Source organism: Seriola aureovittata, chromosome 11, assembly GCF_021018895.1.
Source record: "Seriola aureovittata isolate HTS-2021-v1 ecotype China chromosome 11, ASM2101889v1, whole genome shotgun sequence".
NCBI classification, from domain to species: domain Eukaryota; kingdom Metazoa; phylum Chordata; class Actinopteri; order Carangiformes; family Carangidae; genus Seriola; species Seriola aureovittata.
The window spans coordinates 11320128-11338670 of record NC_079374.1 but is presented as its reverse complement, the minus strand read 5'-3'; the positions used below and the strand labels follow the sequence as shown (position 1 = coordinate 11338670).

Genomic DNA, 18543 nt, shown 5'->3' with positions numbered 1-18543 from the left:
AAGTGGGTCAGTAATGGAGATCTCTCTTTCTCTCTCTCTCTCTTCACTCTGAGAGCAGAACTGCCCTGTAGCGAAACACAGCTCAACATAGTGCTTTTCTCAAAGTTGTAGGTAAAGGTTGTAAGTAAATAATCAGAATTTGGGTCAAAGCCATTCCACTCTGGGCCTCTGCTCCTGCATCTTTTCTTACGTGATTTGGTTAAACAGTGAGTTGAGTTTTATATTTGATCTTTCTGTTCACTCTGTGCCTCACTTCTTTACTGTACTGGAAAGGAGGACGCATTTCAAGTAGGTTGCTTAGCGACATGATGATGTGTTTACACCACGCTAATGTCAGCTTGTGTGCATGTGTGGTTTGTGAGTACGTGTCCGTGTGTGTGCAGTCAGTCCTTCCTCCTTGTAGTGTCAGCTGTTTTGGCAAAGCTGTGGTCAGATATTGTGACTGGACCTGTAAACAAACACCATCACATTTAAACATGCCCATACACACAAACTGGACAGTTTAGTCATGTAGTTCAACCATATGGGTTACTCAGAAATTTATGATATGTTAAAACAATTTCTGATCAGTAGCTACTCTTTTTTTTTTAATGGCCCTTTTCACTGCAGAAATCTTTAAGTTAACTTGTATGTGAATTGGGATTGTATAGGTACTGAGATCATAGTATTTAATTGGAACTCTTGCCAAATTCTACCCCTGTTCTCTGGAAAAACCTGTGGAGTCCTTTTTTCCATCCATATTTAGCACGTTTGCTTGTGTGTACCTGTGTTTTTACATACTGGAGATGCAAACACATTAATTACTGTGTTGGTTTCTTGTTATTACTTTTCATGCAAAATTGGCAGCTTATACTTAAAGCTGTTGGACAAAATATTAAACAAGTATCAATGAAGTGGGGTGCAAAATCTATTAACAAAACTTCAAGGACAGTGAACTTGTAATAGGAATTGTTGCAATACTAATATCATTTAAACTGTTGTATAAGAAATCAGAAACATTAAAAAAACAACCATGATAATCTGCATGTCTGTATTTAAAACTTCTTTCATGGCATTAATTAAATTTTTTGTTGGAAAATCTGTGATTTATATTACCCCAGGAACTTGCGATGTTAAAACCTTAGTTTCAAAACCTTCAGCCCTAGTGTAATAGCAGAAAATGTACAGTGGATATCTGGTGTAGGGTCTGATCTTGACGCTCTCTGCAGGGCTTCACCGAACTTAGCACAGCAGAGACTGAGGATCGATTCTAACTTGTCCGAGGGGAACATAGAGATCTACAGGATGCTGAGATCAAGGTGCAGTGAGAGAGAGATTTCAAAGGAATAAAACTTACCTCCCATTGTTTCAATGCAGTTGTGCACTGAAGCAGAAAAATAACAGAAAAACACTGGATTAACAGCACTGGCCTTTCTGCCTTTTTTTGTTTCCGTATTCACCTCTGCACAGCAGTTTTGTAATATCAGTTTAGACATCACGCAGTCATGCAACATTATATTGTGAATTCAGATACATGATTTTGTGCTGTTGTCTAGTCTTCCACAAAAATTGCAACGTTAGTTTGGTTGAAAAGGGTCATTACAATTTCTTTCACTGTCACTTCTCCTTTAACTCTTTACTTTCCTGTTTTTTTTTTGTTTTTTTTGCAGTGGTCTAGCGAGACAAATGCTGAACTTGCATGAAATTGAACAATTGTTGATGACACTCTGGCCAAATGTCTGTCTGATCTTGCCTGATCCCACTTCTAGATCTGCAGTCTCAACATCTCAACATGTAATTTCATGTAGAATGTCCTCCGTATTTCAAAACTGTCACAATTTGCATATGATACAGATAGCGCTATAAAGCCGTTTTCTTCGAACCATTACGATCAAACTTAACTTTAATGAAGCCTTTCTCTTCCTGCTCTCTCTTCATGTATTTATCTACCACTACTGCATAGTTGTTTCTGCAATACTCAGGCTTTGCCAAGGGAAGACAAAACAGCTGATTGAGTATAATTTTAAATGTTTTTACAATTTGCACAGTAAAGTGTGTATGTGTATTTGGTATCTTAGGGAATATTGGTTCTTGAATTTGAGCAGCTGTGAGCTTAGCATGAGAACATAAGCAGAACGGTGGTGTGCGTTAGTATTTAGATCCAACTGTGCATGAGTCTGTTAGCTCACTGTGAGTCACTAATACAGTATTTGTCAGGCAGTGGTCATGGTTTTCACTTTCAGTCAGCTGGGAGCAGAATGAGGTAAGAGGAGGACGTTGTGTCTATAGTGCTGCTTCAGTTTGGATTTGCTCACATGCAGGGTTGTGCTTTTCTTTTGTTTGTCTGGTTACTGATTGTCTCTCACTGAATGTTGCAGGCATCCTGTCCGTTCCCATATTGTCCATTGTGTCAGCTGCCTGGAGGTGGGAGTGAGGGGTGAGGGTAGTAAAGGATAGACAAAAGGCAGAGAGAGATGGACTTGCTTCCAGTTTAAGGGATTTTGGAGTAGACGAGAGGAGGGGAGGAGAGATGATTTAGAGAGAGAAAATGAAACATAATTATGGCAGAAAGTGAGTTATTCAGCTCGGGAACGTGTAAGAGGAGGGAAAAACTGGCTGATAAGTTACTAATTGTTATAGCTCTCCTCTGTCTCTCACTGCCTTTGTCACATACTAATTTACTTCATTTGTCTGTCAAGTTCACCTGACTGACAGAATTTTTGCTGTATTCCCCCTCTCTCGTGATTCCATCTTGTCATGTTTTTTTCACCTGCTAGGCAGCAGTGATAATTAGATGAAACAGCCTGCCAGTCTTCAGCAATCTACCAACTGAATGATGCTACAGATTTTATCTCTCTGTCCTTCACTCACATTCCTCTCAAGTTCAGCTGTTGACTCTTGAACCGTGAAATTGGAGAAATCCAGGTTTAGCTAGCTGCCAATCAATGGGGGATTGGTGTAGGAGTAATTAATAAATAATTAAGTAATAACCTACTATACCCAACCGTTTGCCTGTTTGTTTTGCTAATAGGGAATAGACTTACTGTCAGTTTGTATGATGGTGAAAGAATTACAGTTGAATATTAGGGAGCTTTATACCATGTTTAGGTGTGTATTGAGCTGACTTCTGCTGTGAGCTCTTAGGCCAGTTAACCATCAATATAACGTCTGTTGATTACGCAGGTGATTCAGAAGGTTAACAAAATTTCACAAGATTGAACAAAGTGTGTGGCCATGTGCAGCAATTGAACTTATAACTGCTGCTTGTTTGGACTCATTTAGTTTGGTACAAATGGGGCAAAGGTGACATGGCCTGCCTTATGTCAAACCCATGAAACAGATTTCCGAGGGGGGGAATGTGTCATTCTGCCGTGTCTGTTCGATCAGTGCCTATGAGCTGTTGAAAACAACACTTGGCTTGTCTGTGATTGAGTCACCCTATGATACCCCCTCTGTACAGATGGACGGTGTGACTGGTTTTTATATGGATGCCATTCTTACTTTAATCTTTCCAATGTTGTCTATCACATGTTTTCACTGATTAATAGTTTTTAATGTGTTTCCACAAATGGCACTGAGTCAACACTGTGACAGGCTTTGCTATATATCTGAAACTCTACATACATGCTCTTCAAAACAAATGAAAATCACATTAAATGATGCATCTCGACCTACCCTTGATATGTCACTGGTAAAGTGTAGCAAATTAGGGACATAGTAAAAACAACGAATTGCAGCTTGGTTCTCTGGGTAACAAAATGGTTAAATCACTTAAAAACTGTCTCAGTAAATGTTGTATTAAACAATATTGTTGATATAAATATTTAATTTGAAAAGTTTGCCAATGCTGCTGGTTCTTACTCAGAATCAACAAACCACTCTGTAGTGTTTTGTCTTTGAGGTAGTTTGATAAATCATGTCAAACAAACCAAAAAGAAATGCTGGAGAAAGAGGACTCCAGTGAGATGAATGTTGCTTTGTTCCTTTTTTGGATTGGTAAGTAGGCAGTTGTATCTCATCCGTAAGCACTCTGTAAACTGTTATTGTTTCAAGGCTTGGTGCTATAAGTTGCTTGTGAGTCTGTCTACCGCAGAATGCTCATAAATTGCATAATGCAGCATTAATTACCATCCATTTGGACTTTAGCGAGGCACATAAACCTCTCTTTGAGTCAGTGGTGTTTCTCAGTGCTCTATAGCATCATGCAGAGAAGCATTTAAATCCTCTTGCAGGCAACGATCCACCTTGGAATTGACCGATACTGCTGCTAGGCTATTACCTAGTATTATGAATATTAGATAGTAATGCCTGCTGTTGAGTTTAAACCTGAACTGAGCTGCTGATTTGGAGGAAAAAATGGTTGGATTACAATATAATCCAGCCCACAGGGTGATACTCAGATTAAAACAGATTTCATACATGCAAACAGAGGTCTGTGGACAGAAAACTGTTTCTGATTCTGATGTTTTTTGCGTAATTCATCAATTATTAATTCATTTCATCAAAAAACTCTTGACACACATCCAAGAGAATTTCAGCATTGCAAATTCCTTCATGCTGTTTGTAGCCTTTGCACAGAAAAACTCAAAGCTAGACAAAGCTAGAAAAGTATAATTTTCTTGCACTTTGTTTCAATCATGCTGTGTATTACACTTAACAGCATACACTTATGTCTTTTATGTGAGTAATGCTGTTAAATTCTGTTTTTGCCATTTTGCATGCTAAAAGCTTCTATTTGTTCATTTTTCCTTTATCATCTTGAATCCTGCCCCAGTCTATGATGGTGTTATTTTGTGCTCCATTATATAGCTTTTTATTTTGCTGTGCTAAGAATCATATTATTCTTTGATATGATAACATGCTCTGTAAGAACAGGAAGGGAAGCAACACTAAATCTTGTGTAAAAGCCAGGTGTGATAACAGCTGGTGCAAAAAACTACATCATTGCATCTTTGCATTGCCAAAGGATATCTGTTCAGCCTTTTAGACTACCACTTCTCAGTTGCATTCGGTCATAAATATTTCAATCTTACATTTAGTTCTTGCACGTTTTCATCTCTCTCTCCCTGAGCAGCTAGGAAATATCCACCAGGGTGGAAACTGTCGGCACCCTTGTTGATGCATGGCTGCTCACTGTACAACCTAGTTATTACACATTCTAACATATGTTTGAACTAATCCTCCAAAACAACATTCATGTGCCTAAAAAGATGTTCAACACGTTTGTGTGTATTGAGGTAAGCTTACAGTTTTACAGCTTACTAGTAATTACAGTTCACTGGGTCTGAAAAGGCTGACAACATTCAGTTTGATACCATACATTATGGTGGTGTAATGATCCAGTGCGTTGTCTAACAATATGCCTTACAGTTCCATTTCCAGTTAGAAATAGTGTCAGAAATACTGAAAAAAAAAAACCAAAAAACTGCAGACCATTTTGTTGTGTTTTGTCAGTAGTATAATTAATAAAAACAACAGCGGTGCTTGGAAATGTAACAAAAAACAAAAACACAAGCTGTTACCTCAGCGGCAGGTTTTAAACAATGCAAATAGTAAATTATAAAATTCACTGCATATTTAATGGAGAACCTTGTATTGTACCATAATACACAGTATTGTTTGGCGCTCAAGGACAATCAAATTACTTTGACCATGCCGGTACGGAGGAGAGGGGTTAATATAAAGACTGAGCAAGAGAGGGAGATAACATAATCTAGTGAACAGAAAGGCACTGGATTAACCTGAATGGTGGTTTTTGTGTGTGTGTGTGTGTGTGTGTGTGAGAGAGAGAGAGAGGGAGGGTGTGTGTTTTTCATTAAGTATAGATTGTGATCACATACAATCCATATTAGTCAAGTGGTCCATTCAGGCTCGAGGGATTCTTGTTTCTGGTAAATGCGCTTCGCCTCGTTTCTCAAAACGCTTTGTTGTGTGTGGATGCAGGTGCACATGTGCCAGCAAGTACACATCACAGAAACGTTAAGCAACCCATAATACATGCAAATAATATTCAAAATTTTAAATTTGGCTAATAAAATAAATAAATATTTATTTGTGTAAATCACACATGATGAATAATTAATCCAAGGAGATCTCTTTTCATATATAATGCATCACCCCCAAACTTACCAAGTGCCTTTGGCTTTGCCATAATTGGGAACATTTCCTGCATCAGACATCCCGTACTATTAGTGTTATTTGAACAGATTGCATGCAAGCGTGGATATGCAGTCACTCTAGGGTGGTAGCCATACAAATTAACACAGTCACAGTATTGATTGACACCTGAGGGTGATGATGGCAGAATGACAGCTGTGTCAAAGAGAATGAAATTTGTCATCTCCTGTGGGACAAAATCTGCTACAATGAGAGTTTGTCACTGGTCTACGGAAGCAGAGTGACAATCTGCACACAGCCAAATACAGCACGTGCTACAGAATGAGCTACCATTCATAACATTAGTTCTGATTCTGTTCAAACATACACAGATGTATATAGTTGCACACATCAAGATAACGTGTGAGTGAGCATAGTGAGAAATGGGAGTCGTATCTCTGTACAGTCTGTACAGATTTTCTCTTTACCTGTATTTAAAAAAAACAAACAAAAACTGTTTCACCAGTAATTGCTGCATATTTGTCTTTTAACAGAGAGATTTAAATATCTATGCCTCCGTTATCTGTCTCTGTTTTCTCCACTTTATCTGCGCTCTCTGTGTACATCACAGTGTAGGTGCTTGACCTAATTGTAGCTGCAGAGAGGTAGAAATGATCAGGACATGACTCCAACCCGTTGTCCTGTCACTGTTACACCACAGATTAGTTGTCTTGCCCTCTAGCAGGATGTTTCACATTGAGACCTTGTGTTACCTTTTGTCCCAAATGTTCCAGCACATCACTGCTCCCTGATGCAGCTTGTACGTGTCTATCACTACAGGCACAGATAGCAAGATTTTGCACGAGCCACTAATGCCTCATGACATTTGGATGGAAAAACATGACATTCTCTTGTCAGATCTACTATGAGGTCTGTATTGTCACGGGTAAAGTGTTAATGGGGTAGTCATTGTGATATCCTTGACCAAAAATATGACAGTGTCCGGCTGGTGAGTGCAGCAGAGGTGTGAATGTGTGTGTTGTCTGTCTGTGTGTGCGTATGCATGCCGTGAGTGGTGTTAAGCAATGTGACTTATTTAGTATTCACTGAAGTGTAACCTCTGGGAGCACCCGGACATTGGCATACACACAACGCACAAACCTTCCATATTATTTCACTCAGGTGGATGTAGTTGCACTAGCAGTGTTTTGCAGGAGAAGCTTCTGTGACCTGATTTCCTCTGACAGGAGTTACTCGAGCATCCAGTCTGACACACACACACACACAACCACACACACACACACACACACACACACACACATCCATCTCCCAGTCTCTGTCTTCCTCTCATTCTTTTTCGAGCTCGCTCTGCTCCTCCTCTCTGTTCACTGCCTCACCTGCTTCTGGCGCTCTTTAATCCCATCTCCACATGCCCATTTATTGTCATAGATCGGCATGTGGAGTGGGACGTAACAGCTCAAAATCTCCCACGGAAAATGCAGCGTATAACTTGCAGATGTGCGAGAGCACCGTGGCATAGATTTTCAAAATGCGTGTCACAATCCTGCTTTAGTCACACACTGCACACCCTATTAAATTGTTTTATGCTCAACCACACTGTATGTGTACGTCTGCAGTCCTTCTTGCTTCTCTCTCCCGTTTCTTTCTTTCTCACTCTCCCTCGTTCATCCTCACATTCTCACTCTCCTCGTGCAAATCCTGCTTTTAATAGAAAGCTTGAAGTATTCATATATGCAAATCAGCCTTGAAGCACAAAGTCATAGAGATGCAAGCACATAGTGCACGTTGTGTCACTTAACACTGTGTGTTGGAGCGTGATAAACGCATGTGTGTGTGTTAATGTACTGGTCTGAAGTCCTACCATTTTAGTAAACTATACTTATCTGCAGTTAATTTGTGGCCAGTTTAAAACCATTGATGAGCACTTAACCTGTCATCGCACCAAAAGCCGCACTGCAGCAGCTTCTCTCTCTCTTTAGCTGCCCTTCTATCCAATTTAACGCCCCCCCCTCTGTCTCTTGCCATCTCTTGCTTATTTTTCTTTCTCTTGCTCCCCCTGCTGTATATACATTTCCTCCACTTTTCATTCCTATCACTATCCTTCTATTTTTTCCAGTGACCTCCCTTGCTCTGTGCTTGCTGTCTGCCCCCCCCTTCCTTTTTTTTTGTTTTTTTTTACATTTTTTTTTAAATGTCTTTGCCTGAGAAGGTAGAGAATAGTCCAAAGAAGTGTGCATCTGTATGAGTCACTGCCTATGTGTGTGTGTATGTGTGGCAGAAGGAGACTGGGAGGGGTGTGTGTAAGGAGGTGAAGAGCATTGCGTCATTGGGGGTGTGTTGAGCAGTAGGTGGGCTGAGCCGGCTGTCAGTCAGTGACGCGAGTGGAGCACGTGCGTTGGTCGTGGCTGGGAAGACGTTGTGCGGCGGTTATCTGGCTGTAGGCGAGGAGTGCTAGAAACAGCCGCAGCTCCCCTTACCGACGGGTGGATCGAGGGAGTGTATGTCTGTGTGTCTGTGTGTGCGCGTGTGTGTGTGTGTGTGCGTGTGCGTGTGTAAGTCTGGGCCCATGTAAATGCTGGATGGGCTGCAACTGGAGCTGTTGCTGATGCTGGTGAATAATGCAGAGAGAGGCACAGAGTTTGGATAGCATGCAGGGAGCCAGATTAATTATGCATCCTGCCGGGTTACAGGCTCTGCATTAGTTAGTTTTGCTGGAACCTGTAGCTGCCTACTGTCTGCCTGCCTGCTTGACTTACTGACTCCTTGCCTACCTTTCTACCTGACTGGCGGACTGTCTGACTTGCTCAGAAAATGTCTCACTACCATTTCATCAAATGCTGTAAGTACTCACTCAGCATCTCTTTATCTGTGCAGGCAAGTGTGTGTGCAAGTGTACTTGTGTATGCCTCGGACATGGGTGTGTGCTTGTGGTATTAATACTTACTATAAATGCAGGGGGTTATAAACTGTATGAGCTTCCATTCTTAAGAATTCTGGGGCCCTTGCTGTCGACACTGCTTCACAAACTAAACTTCAAATGGGTATTTGTGTGTGTGTGTGTGTGTGTGTGTGTGTGCAAGTGTGTGTGTGCAGTAAGTGGGTGTGTGAGCTTGCTGCAGAGAGCTGCTGCAGATGTGTGAAGTTGACCAGTGAATGCGGCAGGTAGCGGCAGAGGGAGAGAAAGATGAAATACAGCCACAAAGATGCAGATCCCATGAGCGTCTGGCGTATTCATAACACACTGACAGACTGAAAGAGAGAGAAAGTCATTTCAGAGAGAGAAGGACAGATGGAGAAACACTGAGGGTGATTTAGATTAGTGTTGGAGAAAGGGAGGGAATGGCAGGATTGAGAAATGGAAAAGGACGTGAGGATGGTATGAGTGACATATGAAGAATGCGGCCAAGTATTGCAAAGAGTGATGAGCAGACTTAGGGAGGAATAAGGGAGAATGATGCTTATGTTTGAGAGGTAACGGCAAAGAAAGAAGTAGAGAGGGATAATAAAAGCGGATGAATAAGTAAATTCTATGACAGAGTTGATGCAAGCTGTCATAAAGTCTCTCCTTGATTCTGAGAAGCCTACCTGTCTCACCCCCAAACCTCGACCTGCTCCATACATCTATCAACATCCTGCACATTCCTGGTGTACAGTTTGTAGCCTGTGTGTGTTTATGCATGTGTGTGTAAGTGTGCTATTTTCTAATTTAAAAGCCCCTGCTGTGCTTCCAGTGTTATTAGCTGGAGCCTTCATGGGATGTTCCACATTCAATCAATAACTGATAGCCTGGAGATGGAATGGCAGGAAACGAAGGCAACTGCTTTCTTTCGCTGTCTCTCTCCGTCTGTCTCTCCACTCACTCCATCTCTCCTCAGATTCATTCAGCCCTATCTCCCATCAGACTCGGTCCCTCGGTCCTTCCCATTCTCATTCACAGTCCATCTTTCTGTTCAGAGACATTCATTACACACAGCGGCAAATGCCAGTGTAATTTTTGTATGACTGTCCAGAGCATGATGACGGTATGTCACCATGTCATACTGTAATTTTACCATCCAACTCTCAAGTATATTCTCTGTAAACATTTGAAAATATTTAGTTAAATGAAGTAGGAATGACGTGTGTTTCCATGAGCACCAGTAGGTACATACAGCAACACACAGCAGGTTGTTACAAGTCATGAGGGACAGATTTTGTTGGTCGCAACATATCACAACACCTAAAGCCACATGTGAATTGAGGTTCAGTTAAAGTGAACCCTCTAGTACACTGAGAATACATCATCGTTTGTTTAGACAAGCACATTTGTATCACTTATATGATCACTAAACTGTATCACTAAACATCTTTTCTAACTTCACGTTATTTTTACTCCAATGTGTCCAGCTGTTCTAATCTGATGTATATCCATTTACTCTATACTGCATATACTTTAAGTGAGTCATGTCTGCATCAGTAAAACATTTCATGTGATGTCTGTTATGTGCTGGGAGTCACGGGTTGATGTGGCTGTAGCTTTGAATGTATGCTTAACAGATGTTGTATGAGGGTGATGGAGAGTCCGAAGGATATAAGTAGCCACCAAATGCTGCACCAGCCAGCGCATAACACGCGGCGCAGGACCCTTGTTTTTGTGTTGCAATGGGAAACGGCTTTAGTCGGACACAACTAGCGATATGAAGATATGCTGATGATGATAGGCTTCATGTAATTTTGATCAGGATTTACTGACATTTTTCAGATTGAATGATTAATCAAGAAATAACATTTGACTGAATTTATAATGAAGATAATCATTAGTTTCAACCTTCCTTTTTTTTTTTTTTTTTTACCTTTTACCTACTTCTCCACACTGAATTTGTACTCACAGTATATCCACCAGCCATTAGACTGACACACTGGATGAGGCTAATCATCTGGGATGTGCATGTATGTGCAAGTACATTCAGCTAATGCACCGCAAGTTGCTGCTCTTCATGCTCTGTGTGTCTTTTAGCCCTACAGTGAGCTATGGGTCACTATACTATAGATCAGGACATGTTATATCAGCGCACCATAGGGGTCTACTATGGGTAGTGACCACACACCACAACTACTACTACTGCATGTCACCTATCAGAAAGGTCAGAGGAGAAGAAAAGGTGGAGGGAAGAAATATTAGAGTGGAAGAAAAAGGAGGCAATAACAGGGGAGTGTGGAAGCTGGACTGTGGAGAGACGGAGTGGCACAGTATTGGAGAAGGCAGTAGGTTGAGTATCTTTCTGTTTTTGTGTGTGTGTGTTTGCTCAAACTGCAGCCAAGTTCTTAAAATAAAATACAGTTGAAGCAGACACCTGGCATGAACAGTATAATAATGCCACCCACCCCCCACCCCTCCTTGTCTGGAACCTGAACACAAAAGAACCTTCTTTACATGTCTAACCAGAGCAGATGGCAGTGGTGTATTGTACAGGAGGTGTGTGTGTGTGTGTGTGTGTGTGTGTGTGTGTGTGTGTGTGTGTGTGTGTGTGTGTGTGTGTGTGTGTGTGTGTGTGTGTGTGTGTGTGTGTGTGTGTGTGTGTGTGTGTGTGTGTGTGTGTGTGTGTGTGAGAATGACAGAGAAGGGTGGAGGGGGCAGGAGTTTGAATGAATGTGTAGATATATATCAAACAGAAAAAAAACACATACAGGCACAGCAGCTGCATTTGTCTGCCAGGATGACTTTGTTTCTCTTAGATAAAGATCTAGTCCAAACACACCTCAGCCGCTACCGAGTAGACACAAATTAGCAACAGTCCATTCATGGCCGTTGGAGGACTGTTGAGGACATTGTTTATTGTTGCGTTCTTTTTCACTCCTGGATGTTAGCACTGTTCAAAGACTTTTGCACGTCACTCTGTGGACATACAAAGAGATGAAGAGAGATGATAAAGTAGTGAGAAAGAGGCAGAGGGGGATGGGGAACCATTGGGACAGCATGTAGTACTTCAAAGGTGTCCTACTAAATATACTTTCCACCTGACGAACAGACTGATGTGTGCTCAGTCATCCTAACGGAGGAAGAGAGAGATGAAATACAGAGACAAAGAGAGCCACATTCAAGCAGATCACTGGAGAGACGGATGGGAGAATTAAAAACAAAATGGGCACAAAAGAACAATGGCAACAAAGGAACAGTAAAGTTGAGTTTGATAAAAGAAGGCATGACATATAAAGACAGCAGGGCCAAAGAGGGATGAGTTGGTGAGTCAGAAAGAAAAACAAAAGACAACATCTCTGCATTTTGCTTGTCCTATGGGCTGGGAGTGACCTGAATTTGTCAAATTACCAATACTTTCAATGCCAGATTGCATGAACACTAAATTCCTCTGTTGATGTACGTATGTCTACTTTAAACCTAGCTTATGTAATTTTATTAAATACTAAATACTCTTAAATGTCTAACTCTGAGCCCACCTACTGCATGAACAATAGGTTTAGCAGCTTCCTTGTGATGAGATCTGTTTGGCTAAGCTCCACCGAGAGGCGGAAGGATTATGCAGAGTCAGGAGAATTGCTAGACTCTTTCGGGACAGGACAGACAACACACAAAATGCTGTGATGCTTCTTTCAAATCACCCCAGGGTTAAACAGACACAGAAAAAATTTCCTTTACAGTAAATATGCTAAGTGGTTGCCCACACACAACTGGGCAGAGTGCAGACACAGACATGCAAGCATACATGTATGCACACAAAACAGTAGCAGAGATGTTTAAACACAGTTCTGCCAGGAGGTGAAGCAGGCAGCGTTTGTGTTTTATCATCTGAGCCTTGTCTCATTTGCTCTGCATCAATTTGTGTTCGAGTAAACACTATAGTCTGCAGTGTTTTCACTGATTCACCACAGTGTCTTCCTCGCTCATTGCATGGGCAGCTTATGTCCATGCAATGCAACACTGCATAAATAAATTACATTTGCGTCTATTTTTAAGCAGCTGTATAATTTTCGGACACTAAACATCATTATCGTTGTCTTTTTCTCTCTCTCTCTCTCTCTCTCTCTCTCTCTCTCTCTCTCTCTCTCTCTCTATCTTGATCTGTCTCTCTTCCTCACCAGGTTGTTTCCAGCTATGTAATGTCTTTCGTCAGAACATGGAGATAGACCAGTGTCTGCTGGAGTCTCTCCCCATCGGCCAGCGCCAGCGCCTGGTCAGGAGGATGCGCTGTGACCAAATAAGGGCATACTATGAGAGGGAAAAGAACCTTCAGCGCCAGCAAGGTGGAGTCAAGGTTCGAGCCACAGCCACCCACCGCAAGAAGCACCACGTCCGCTTCAGCCCGACCGATGTCATACAGGACGCCATCATTCGACATGACGACAAAGAAGGTGTGTATTGGGTTCAGGTGAGAGGGTCAGAGGGTGTAAGTCTGTGGTTGAGCGAATATGTGTGTGGCTGTGTACACAGGAAACACTTGAGGAAGAGGGGACTGGCTACTAGATTTGCAGTGTTGGCGAACACACACACACACACACACACACACACACACACACACATACATTCAGAGCAGTGGGCCAAAACAGGGCTGCTGACTGCAGGTAACACGATTTGTTCTGCTGGAAGCTGTCCACTTGACTGAGGAGAACAGAGTGGAGCTTTTATCCCGACACAAACAGCTCTGAGAGACAAAAATACCTAAGCAGCAATGATAATGTCTGCTGTTGAGAGCAAACAGTGATTCCACAGAATGGCATTCGCTTTTTGTAGGACTCTGGGTAAAAAAAGCCCACTCGCTTTTGTTTTCTGACACCTACTGTAAATCATTCAGCATCAGTGTCAAGGGGGGGTAGTAAGTATCCTCCAAAGATAAACAAATGTAAAAGTAACAAGAGGACATATGACACAGAATAGGGAATAGCTAGTTTGTAGGATTAGTATTTCACTGTTTATGGATCCATGTGTGTTTTCACATGCAAAGTAATGCATCAAAACAAACATTAGCATGTTAGAATATTAGCTCAGGAACAATGAACAGCGGGCATCGCTTCAACCATTCAAACATTTCTTTCAAACAAATGGTAGCTTGCCAATACTGGGTGTGTATGAGTGATTTTTGTTTTCTATAAATACAGATGACACTGAAGATAAAAATAGTCAAAATACCTGCAGAGGAGCATTTAAAAAAATATTAAAAAGAGGTTTTGATGAACTTTACTCATGACTTCAGAGCTGTTGTGTTACTTTAACTGCTTTCAGTCAGTATCTAAAAAAATGTCATTTTGTTCCTTTCTGTGTTCATATTTGTCTGAGAATGTTTCTTTGTTTTTGTCAGTGTATCTGTGTATAGTGCATATTTGTTCATTTATCCATTCTTAATCAGGCAAATGGCTGTGAGAGCTTTTCTTAGACAAACAATAAATCACATCTGCCCTCAGGCCTGGGGTTTAAGTAGGACTACAGCCTGGCTGCCAGTAAATAAAAAAAAATGAAATTCTCAGGCTGTTTTTATGGATTTTAGACTGTCAATGAATGCATAAGATTCATGGGGTCCTCACACTTTACTCTAAAGGAAATTGATATTCCTCCAACCTTACCCTCTTTCTTTTCGTCTATGCGAGTCATTTGCCAGTCATTTACCCAGCTGTCCGGGTGTATCTGTGTCAGTCCTACCAGCAGTCTTTGCAGGTCACTGTGCTAATCTCTGCTCCCTGGCTGCCAAGGAGGTTCAGCTGGGGTCTGTGGGAGCAGCTGGTGTGCCATTGCAACAGCCAGACTAAAACCAGGGTTCATTGGCTTGGCATGAAACGGATCTGGTACCCCTCTGCCTAATGCCCACCTACCACCCAAACTCCTCCATGCCCTCAAAACTGGTACCAGTCCACTGTTTGTTTTTGCTATGGGAAAGTCCTTTTGGTGATGTTCAAGGGAAGAATTGGATCTAGACTAAACAAAATAATAGACTCACGCATAGAAGCCCCGTGTGTGAGGGACAGATTCTACCAGACTCCTTGAAAGCTTTGTGGTCTGTTCATGTCTTGTTGGACTGTCTTGTCCTTGACATAATTTCTGCATGTCTCTTTGTGAGGGCCTGTGGGTCTGTCCAAACCACTTAGATCACTTTGATGATGGTTCTTGAGCATTGCTCAGTGGTGCTGGTTCACTGAGTGAAACCAGTTTTTCTCACCACTGCTACTTGAGTTACCTCTCTTCTTCGTTTGCACAGCGTGATAAGATTTGCCTCAGGCTAGGACCCTCCCCAGAGTAATGTGGGAACATTTCTGGATCGTTTCCCCTTACTACAGAAGCATCTTAAGAGAAGAGGGAATGTGTATCCACACGTGTTAAAATGAGAGCCTAGGGGTTAATCTGGCGGATGGGAGTAAAAGAATAAGGAATTTGTAGTTGTAACTCACTGACAATGCCAGGATAACAGTCTTTTGCCTAGAAAGCAGACTGCAACACAAACATAAAACGGAGTATGTCATTGTTGATTTCCTTTTCATGATGCATGTGGTTTCATCCTGTCTTAAAACATTACTGCCAGAAAAATATGATGACTTTTTGATTATTTTATGCTCTCTGTATTATTTTCAAACCTTCATCTTGTGGATCCCCTCAAGTGTAAAGTGCAAAATGAGACTGATAGACTGTTAAAACACCATAAGATAATTAGATCTGTAATATTACTGTTATCTTGAATGAACTGCTTCAACTTAATTCATTTTTCAGTTTTCAGCACTGTGTCCCCAAGATGGTGAAGATTTCTTAAAAAAAAAAAAAAAAAGTGCGGAAAGATGTTTTGGTGACTCAACATTGTTTTTCACAACTTGTGAGTGTGCAAGAAAGAAAGCGAGAGATCAGCCCAATAAGAATCAGAGAGGAAACGGCAAAAGAAACAAAGAGGTTGAGAAGGAAATAGAATGAGAGAGATAGCGAGATTGTGGGGGAAACGTGTAATGTCCTAATTAAAGCCTGTTTTGTAGTGAGCTTGCTTGGGAATTAGAGTCATAGATAATGCAGAAAACTCAGTCTGCTGACACGGCAGCCAGGTAATCGGAGATATCGGTCACACACTCACAAAATCATAAAGGATTTATTTTCTTATCGGTTGTCTTGTACCGGAAATAAGATGAAGGAGAACGAGATAAGAAGAGGCGGGGTGGAGAAAAGAGGAAAGGATGAACACAGTCGGTAAATGAAAAATTGGAAAGCACAAGAAATTGAAAGATAGCAGGGAAAAAGCATAAGGTTAGGGAGGATATTGTGAGGTTAAGGTGAAAAAATAAGAATAGTACAGTAGATTGGTGGGAGCACACCATACATCATCTCGCTTCTCAATCTCTATCTGTCATATGCAAACATCTGGCTCACTTGCGTTTTGACATTTGGTGAAATTGCTTTTCCCAAACCAATATCTTAAAGTCATCAAAGGGAGACACCAGTGGAGAGGCAGCAGCTGTTGTCCTTGCAGCCATGGAACCTACAGTCAATTGTATTATGTCTTCCCCTTTTAACAGAGCATTGAAATTAAATATGAAATTTCGGTGTCAGTTGTTCTTGCTGAGATGATGATCCGTTACAAAACACAATGTGAGAAATGTGACTTGATGTAAATAATTAAGTCTTAAGAAAGGGTGTGCAGCAATTCAGGTAAACTTAAGATGACTATCAAGGAGATGAGTTTAGTCTTAAACTTGGCTCTAGAAAGTAAAAATATCTTTGCAACAATTGGATGGATAGCCATGAAAGACATTCATGGTTGCCAGAGAATGAATCCTTCTGTCTTTGTTGTTCCTGTGACTTTTTTTTATCTAGGACAGTCCTTATGTCAAACCCCTACTGGTGCTAAATATCAGCCGTATTACCCAGCCATAACCACTTCTACTTCTCTTCAGTGGGGATGCCAAACTAAGCCAGAGACATTACTGGTGGGGATTATACCCAGATTGCATTATTGGGCGAGTGCATTTCCCCTGTGCTTGTTTTTCGTGTGTGTGTGAGCGTGCATGCTTATTCATCACGAGGTTTAGATATTCTGGCACTTGCTGAAAGTGTAATTACTGTACATGTGGTGCATGCGTATACACAAAGAGTTGTCTGAATACCCACCTTCCATTATTGATCAGTGTGTATAGATCCATCCCGCAGGCACAGCACAGTGACTCACAGAGAAATAAGCAGAGGCAAAAGTAATAGCTTTCAGTCCTGTGTGGTGTTTTGGAGCAATGCTTTAGACGCAATTCATGAAATTGAATCATACCATGGCTAAAATAAGAATGTGCGCCACAGCCAGTGTTATACAATGTTCAGCCTTTTGTGTTGATGCAGCCCCCGCCTCCAGATTAGTGCAGCGAAGCTTCTTAACAAATGGAGCTGCCAGTTTTCTGGAAATTTAAACAGGCTTTTGTCCAGTTGACTCTAGCCTCTAAATACCTTTTTAAACCAGAGGAATTCTACAACTAAGTGGCACTGCTGCTAGTAGTCCTCCTTAGTCCTCAGTATTGAACACAGATCAATAATTTAATGATCACACAGTAGTTTCATTTATCTCAATCTCATGTAAAGAGATGTTCATGCAGTTTAAGTTTAAACCATATCTTTCTCTATTTACTTTTAATAGGTTGTGTGTCTTTTCAACGGATATCAAATTCTCTAGACACCTGTTTTAATTGCAGTGGCTGTGCTGGGCAGCAGTGCAGCTGAAGCTGAAAAATCAATGTACCACTCACAGTAGTAGTGATAGAGCGGGAACCTCCAGACATTTAGCTGTCTTTTATTTATCAGTCAGCTTGCCATCACAACCACCTCACATCGATCCAACACTCAGGTGTCCTGTTCAGTGGAGAAAACATGTCACACTGTTACTACTTGCCACTTTAGGTTAAATATGTAATTAATCTCCCCAGATGTTAAAACACAAACCAGAGAGAGGAGAGGAGGAGAAGTAGGTGAATATGAATGTTAGTGGAATACATTGATACTTTTCTGCAGGAGAGCATGCTGGGATTAAAGGCATGTCAAATACCTGTCATGTTTTTGACAGAACGGGGCCTAGGCCCGAAGAGGTGGTAGAAGACGTCATGATATATTTTACCGGAATCCAATTTAAAACCTTACAACTCTGTCTGATACAGCAGGGATCCCTGTAATGTCAACTGCATCATCAGGCAGCATATTGAAAATTTTCACAGACTGTGGTGTTTATCCGAGCATCTGATATTAAACCTTTGGTTCACTTGATGACTCATCATTGTTGCTTCAGGGGTTCAGCTGTATAGGTTATTATGAATGGGAACAGAGGATGTAAGAACATGACAAATAGAAGTACTTTTTGAATTAATTTTCTCACAGAGGTCTACAGTTCCCTTCTATGTTAAAGTATTTAAATTAACAACAAAACCAAAAGGGAAGATAGATATGTAAAATGACACTTATTTCCCAAACATGGCCAGCCTGAAAATTGATTAAAACACAATCCCTGGGTTGGT

The 18543-nt window shown here is 41.2% G+C and overlaps 1 protein-coding gene across 4 annotated transcripts in view; it reads left to right on the top strand.

Annotated features, from left to right (window-relative positions):
- The window catches only part of myo16 (myosin XVI), a 96574-nt gene that overhangs the window by 10251 nt on the left and 67780 nt on the right, over window positions 1–18543 (top strand). For 2 of the 4 annotated variants that reach the window (XR_008829033.1, XM_056389429.1), the window contains exons 1-2: window positions 8521–8935; window positions 13174–13443. Coding sequence is in view for 3 of the 4 variants with exons in the window: in XM_056389429.1 (XP_056245404.1) it covers window positions 8908–8935; window positions 13174–13443 (298 nt within the window). In the remaining variant the exon portion in view is untranslated. Of the gene's footprint in view, window positions 1–8520; window positions 8936–13173; window positions 13444–18543 lie in introns of those variants that run through there. The other 2 variants (XM_056389431.1, XM_056389430.1) reach the window with 1 other exon arrangement.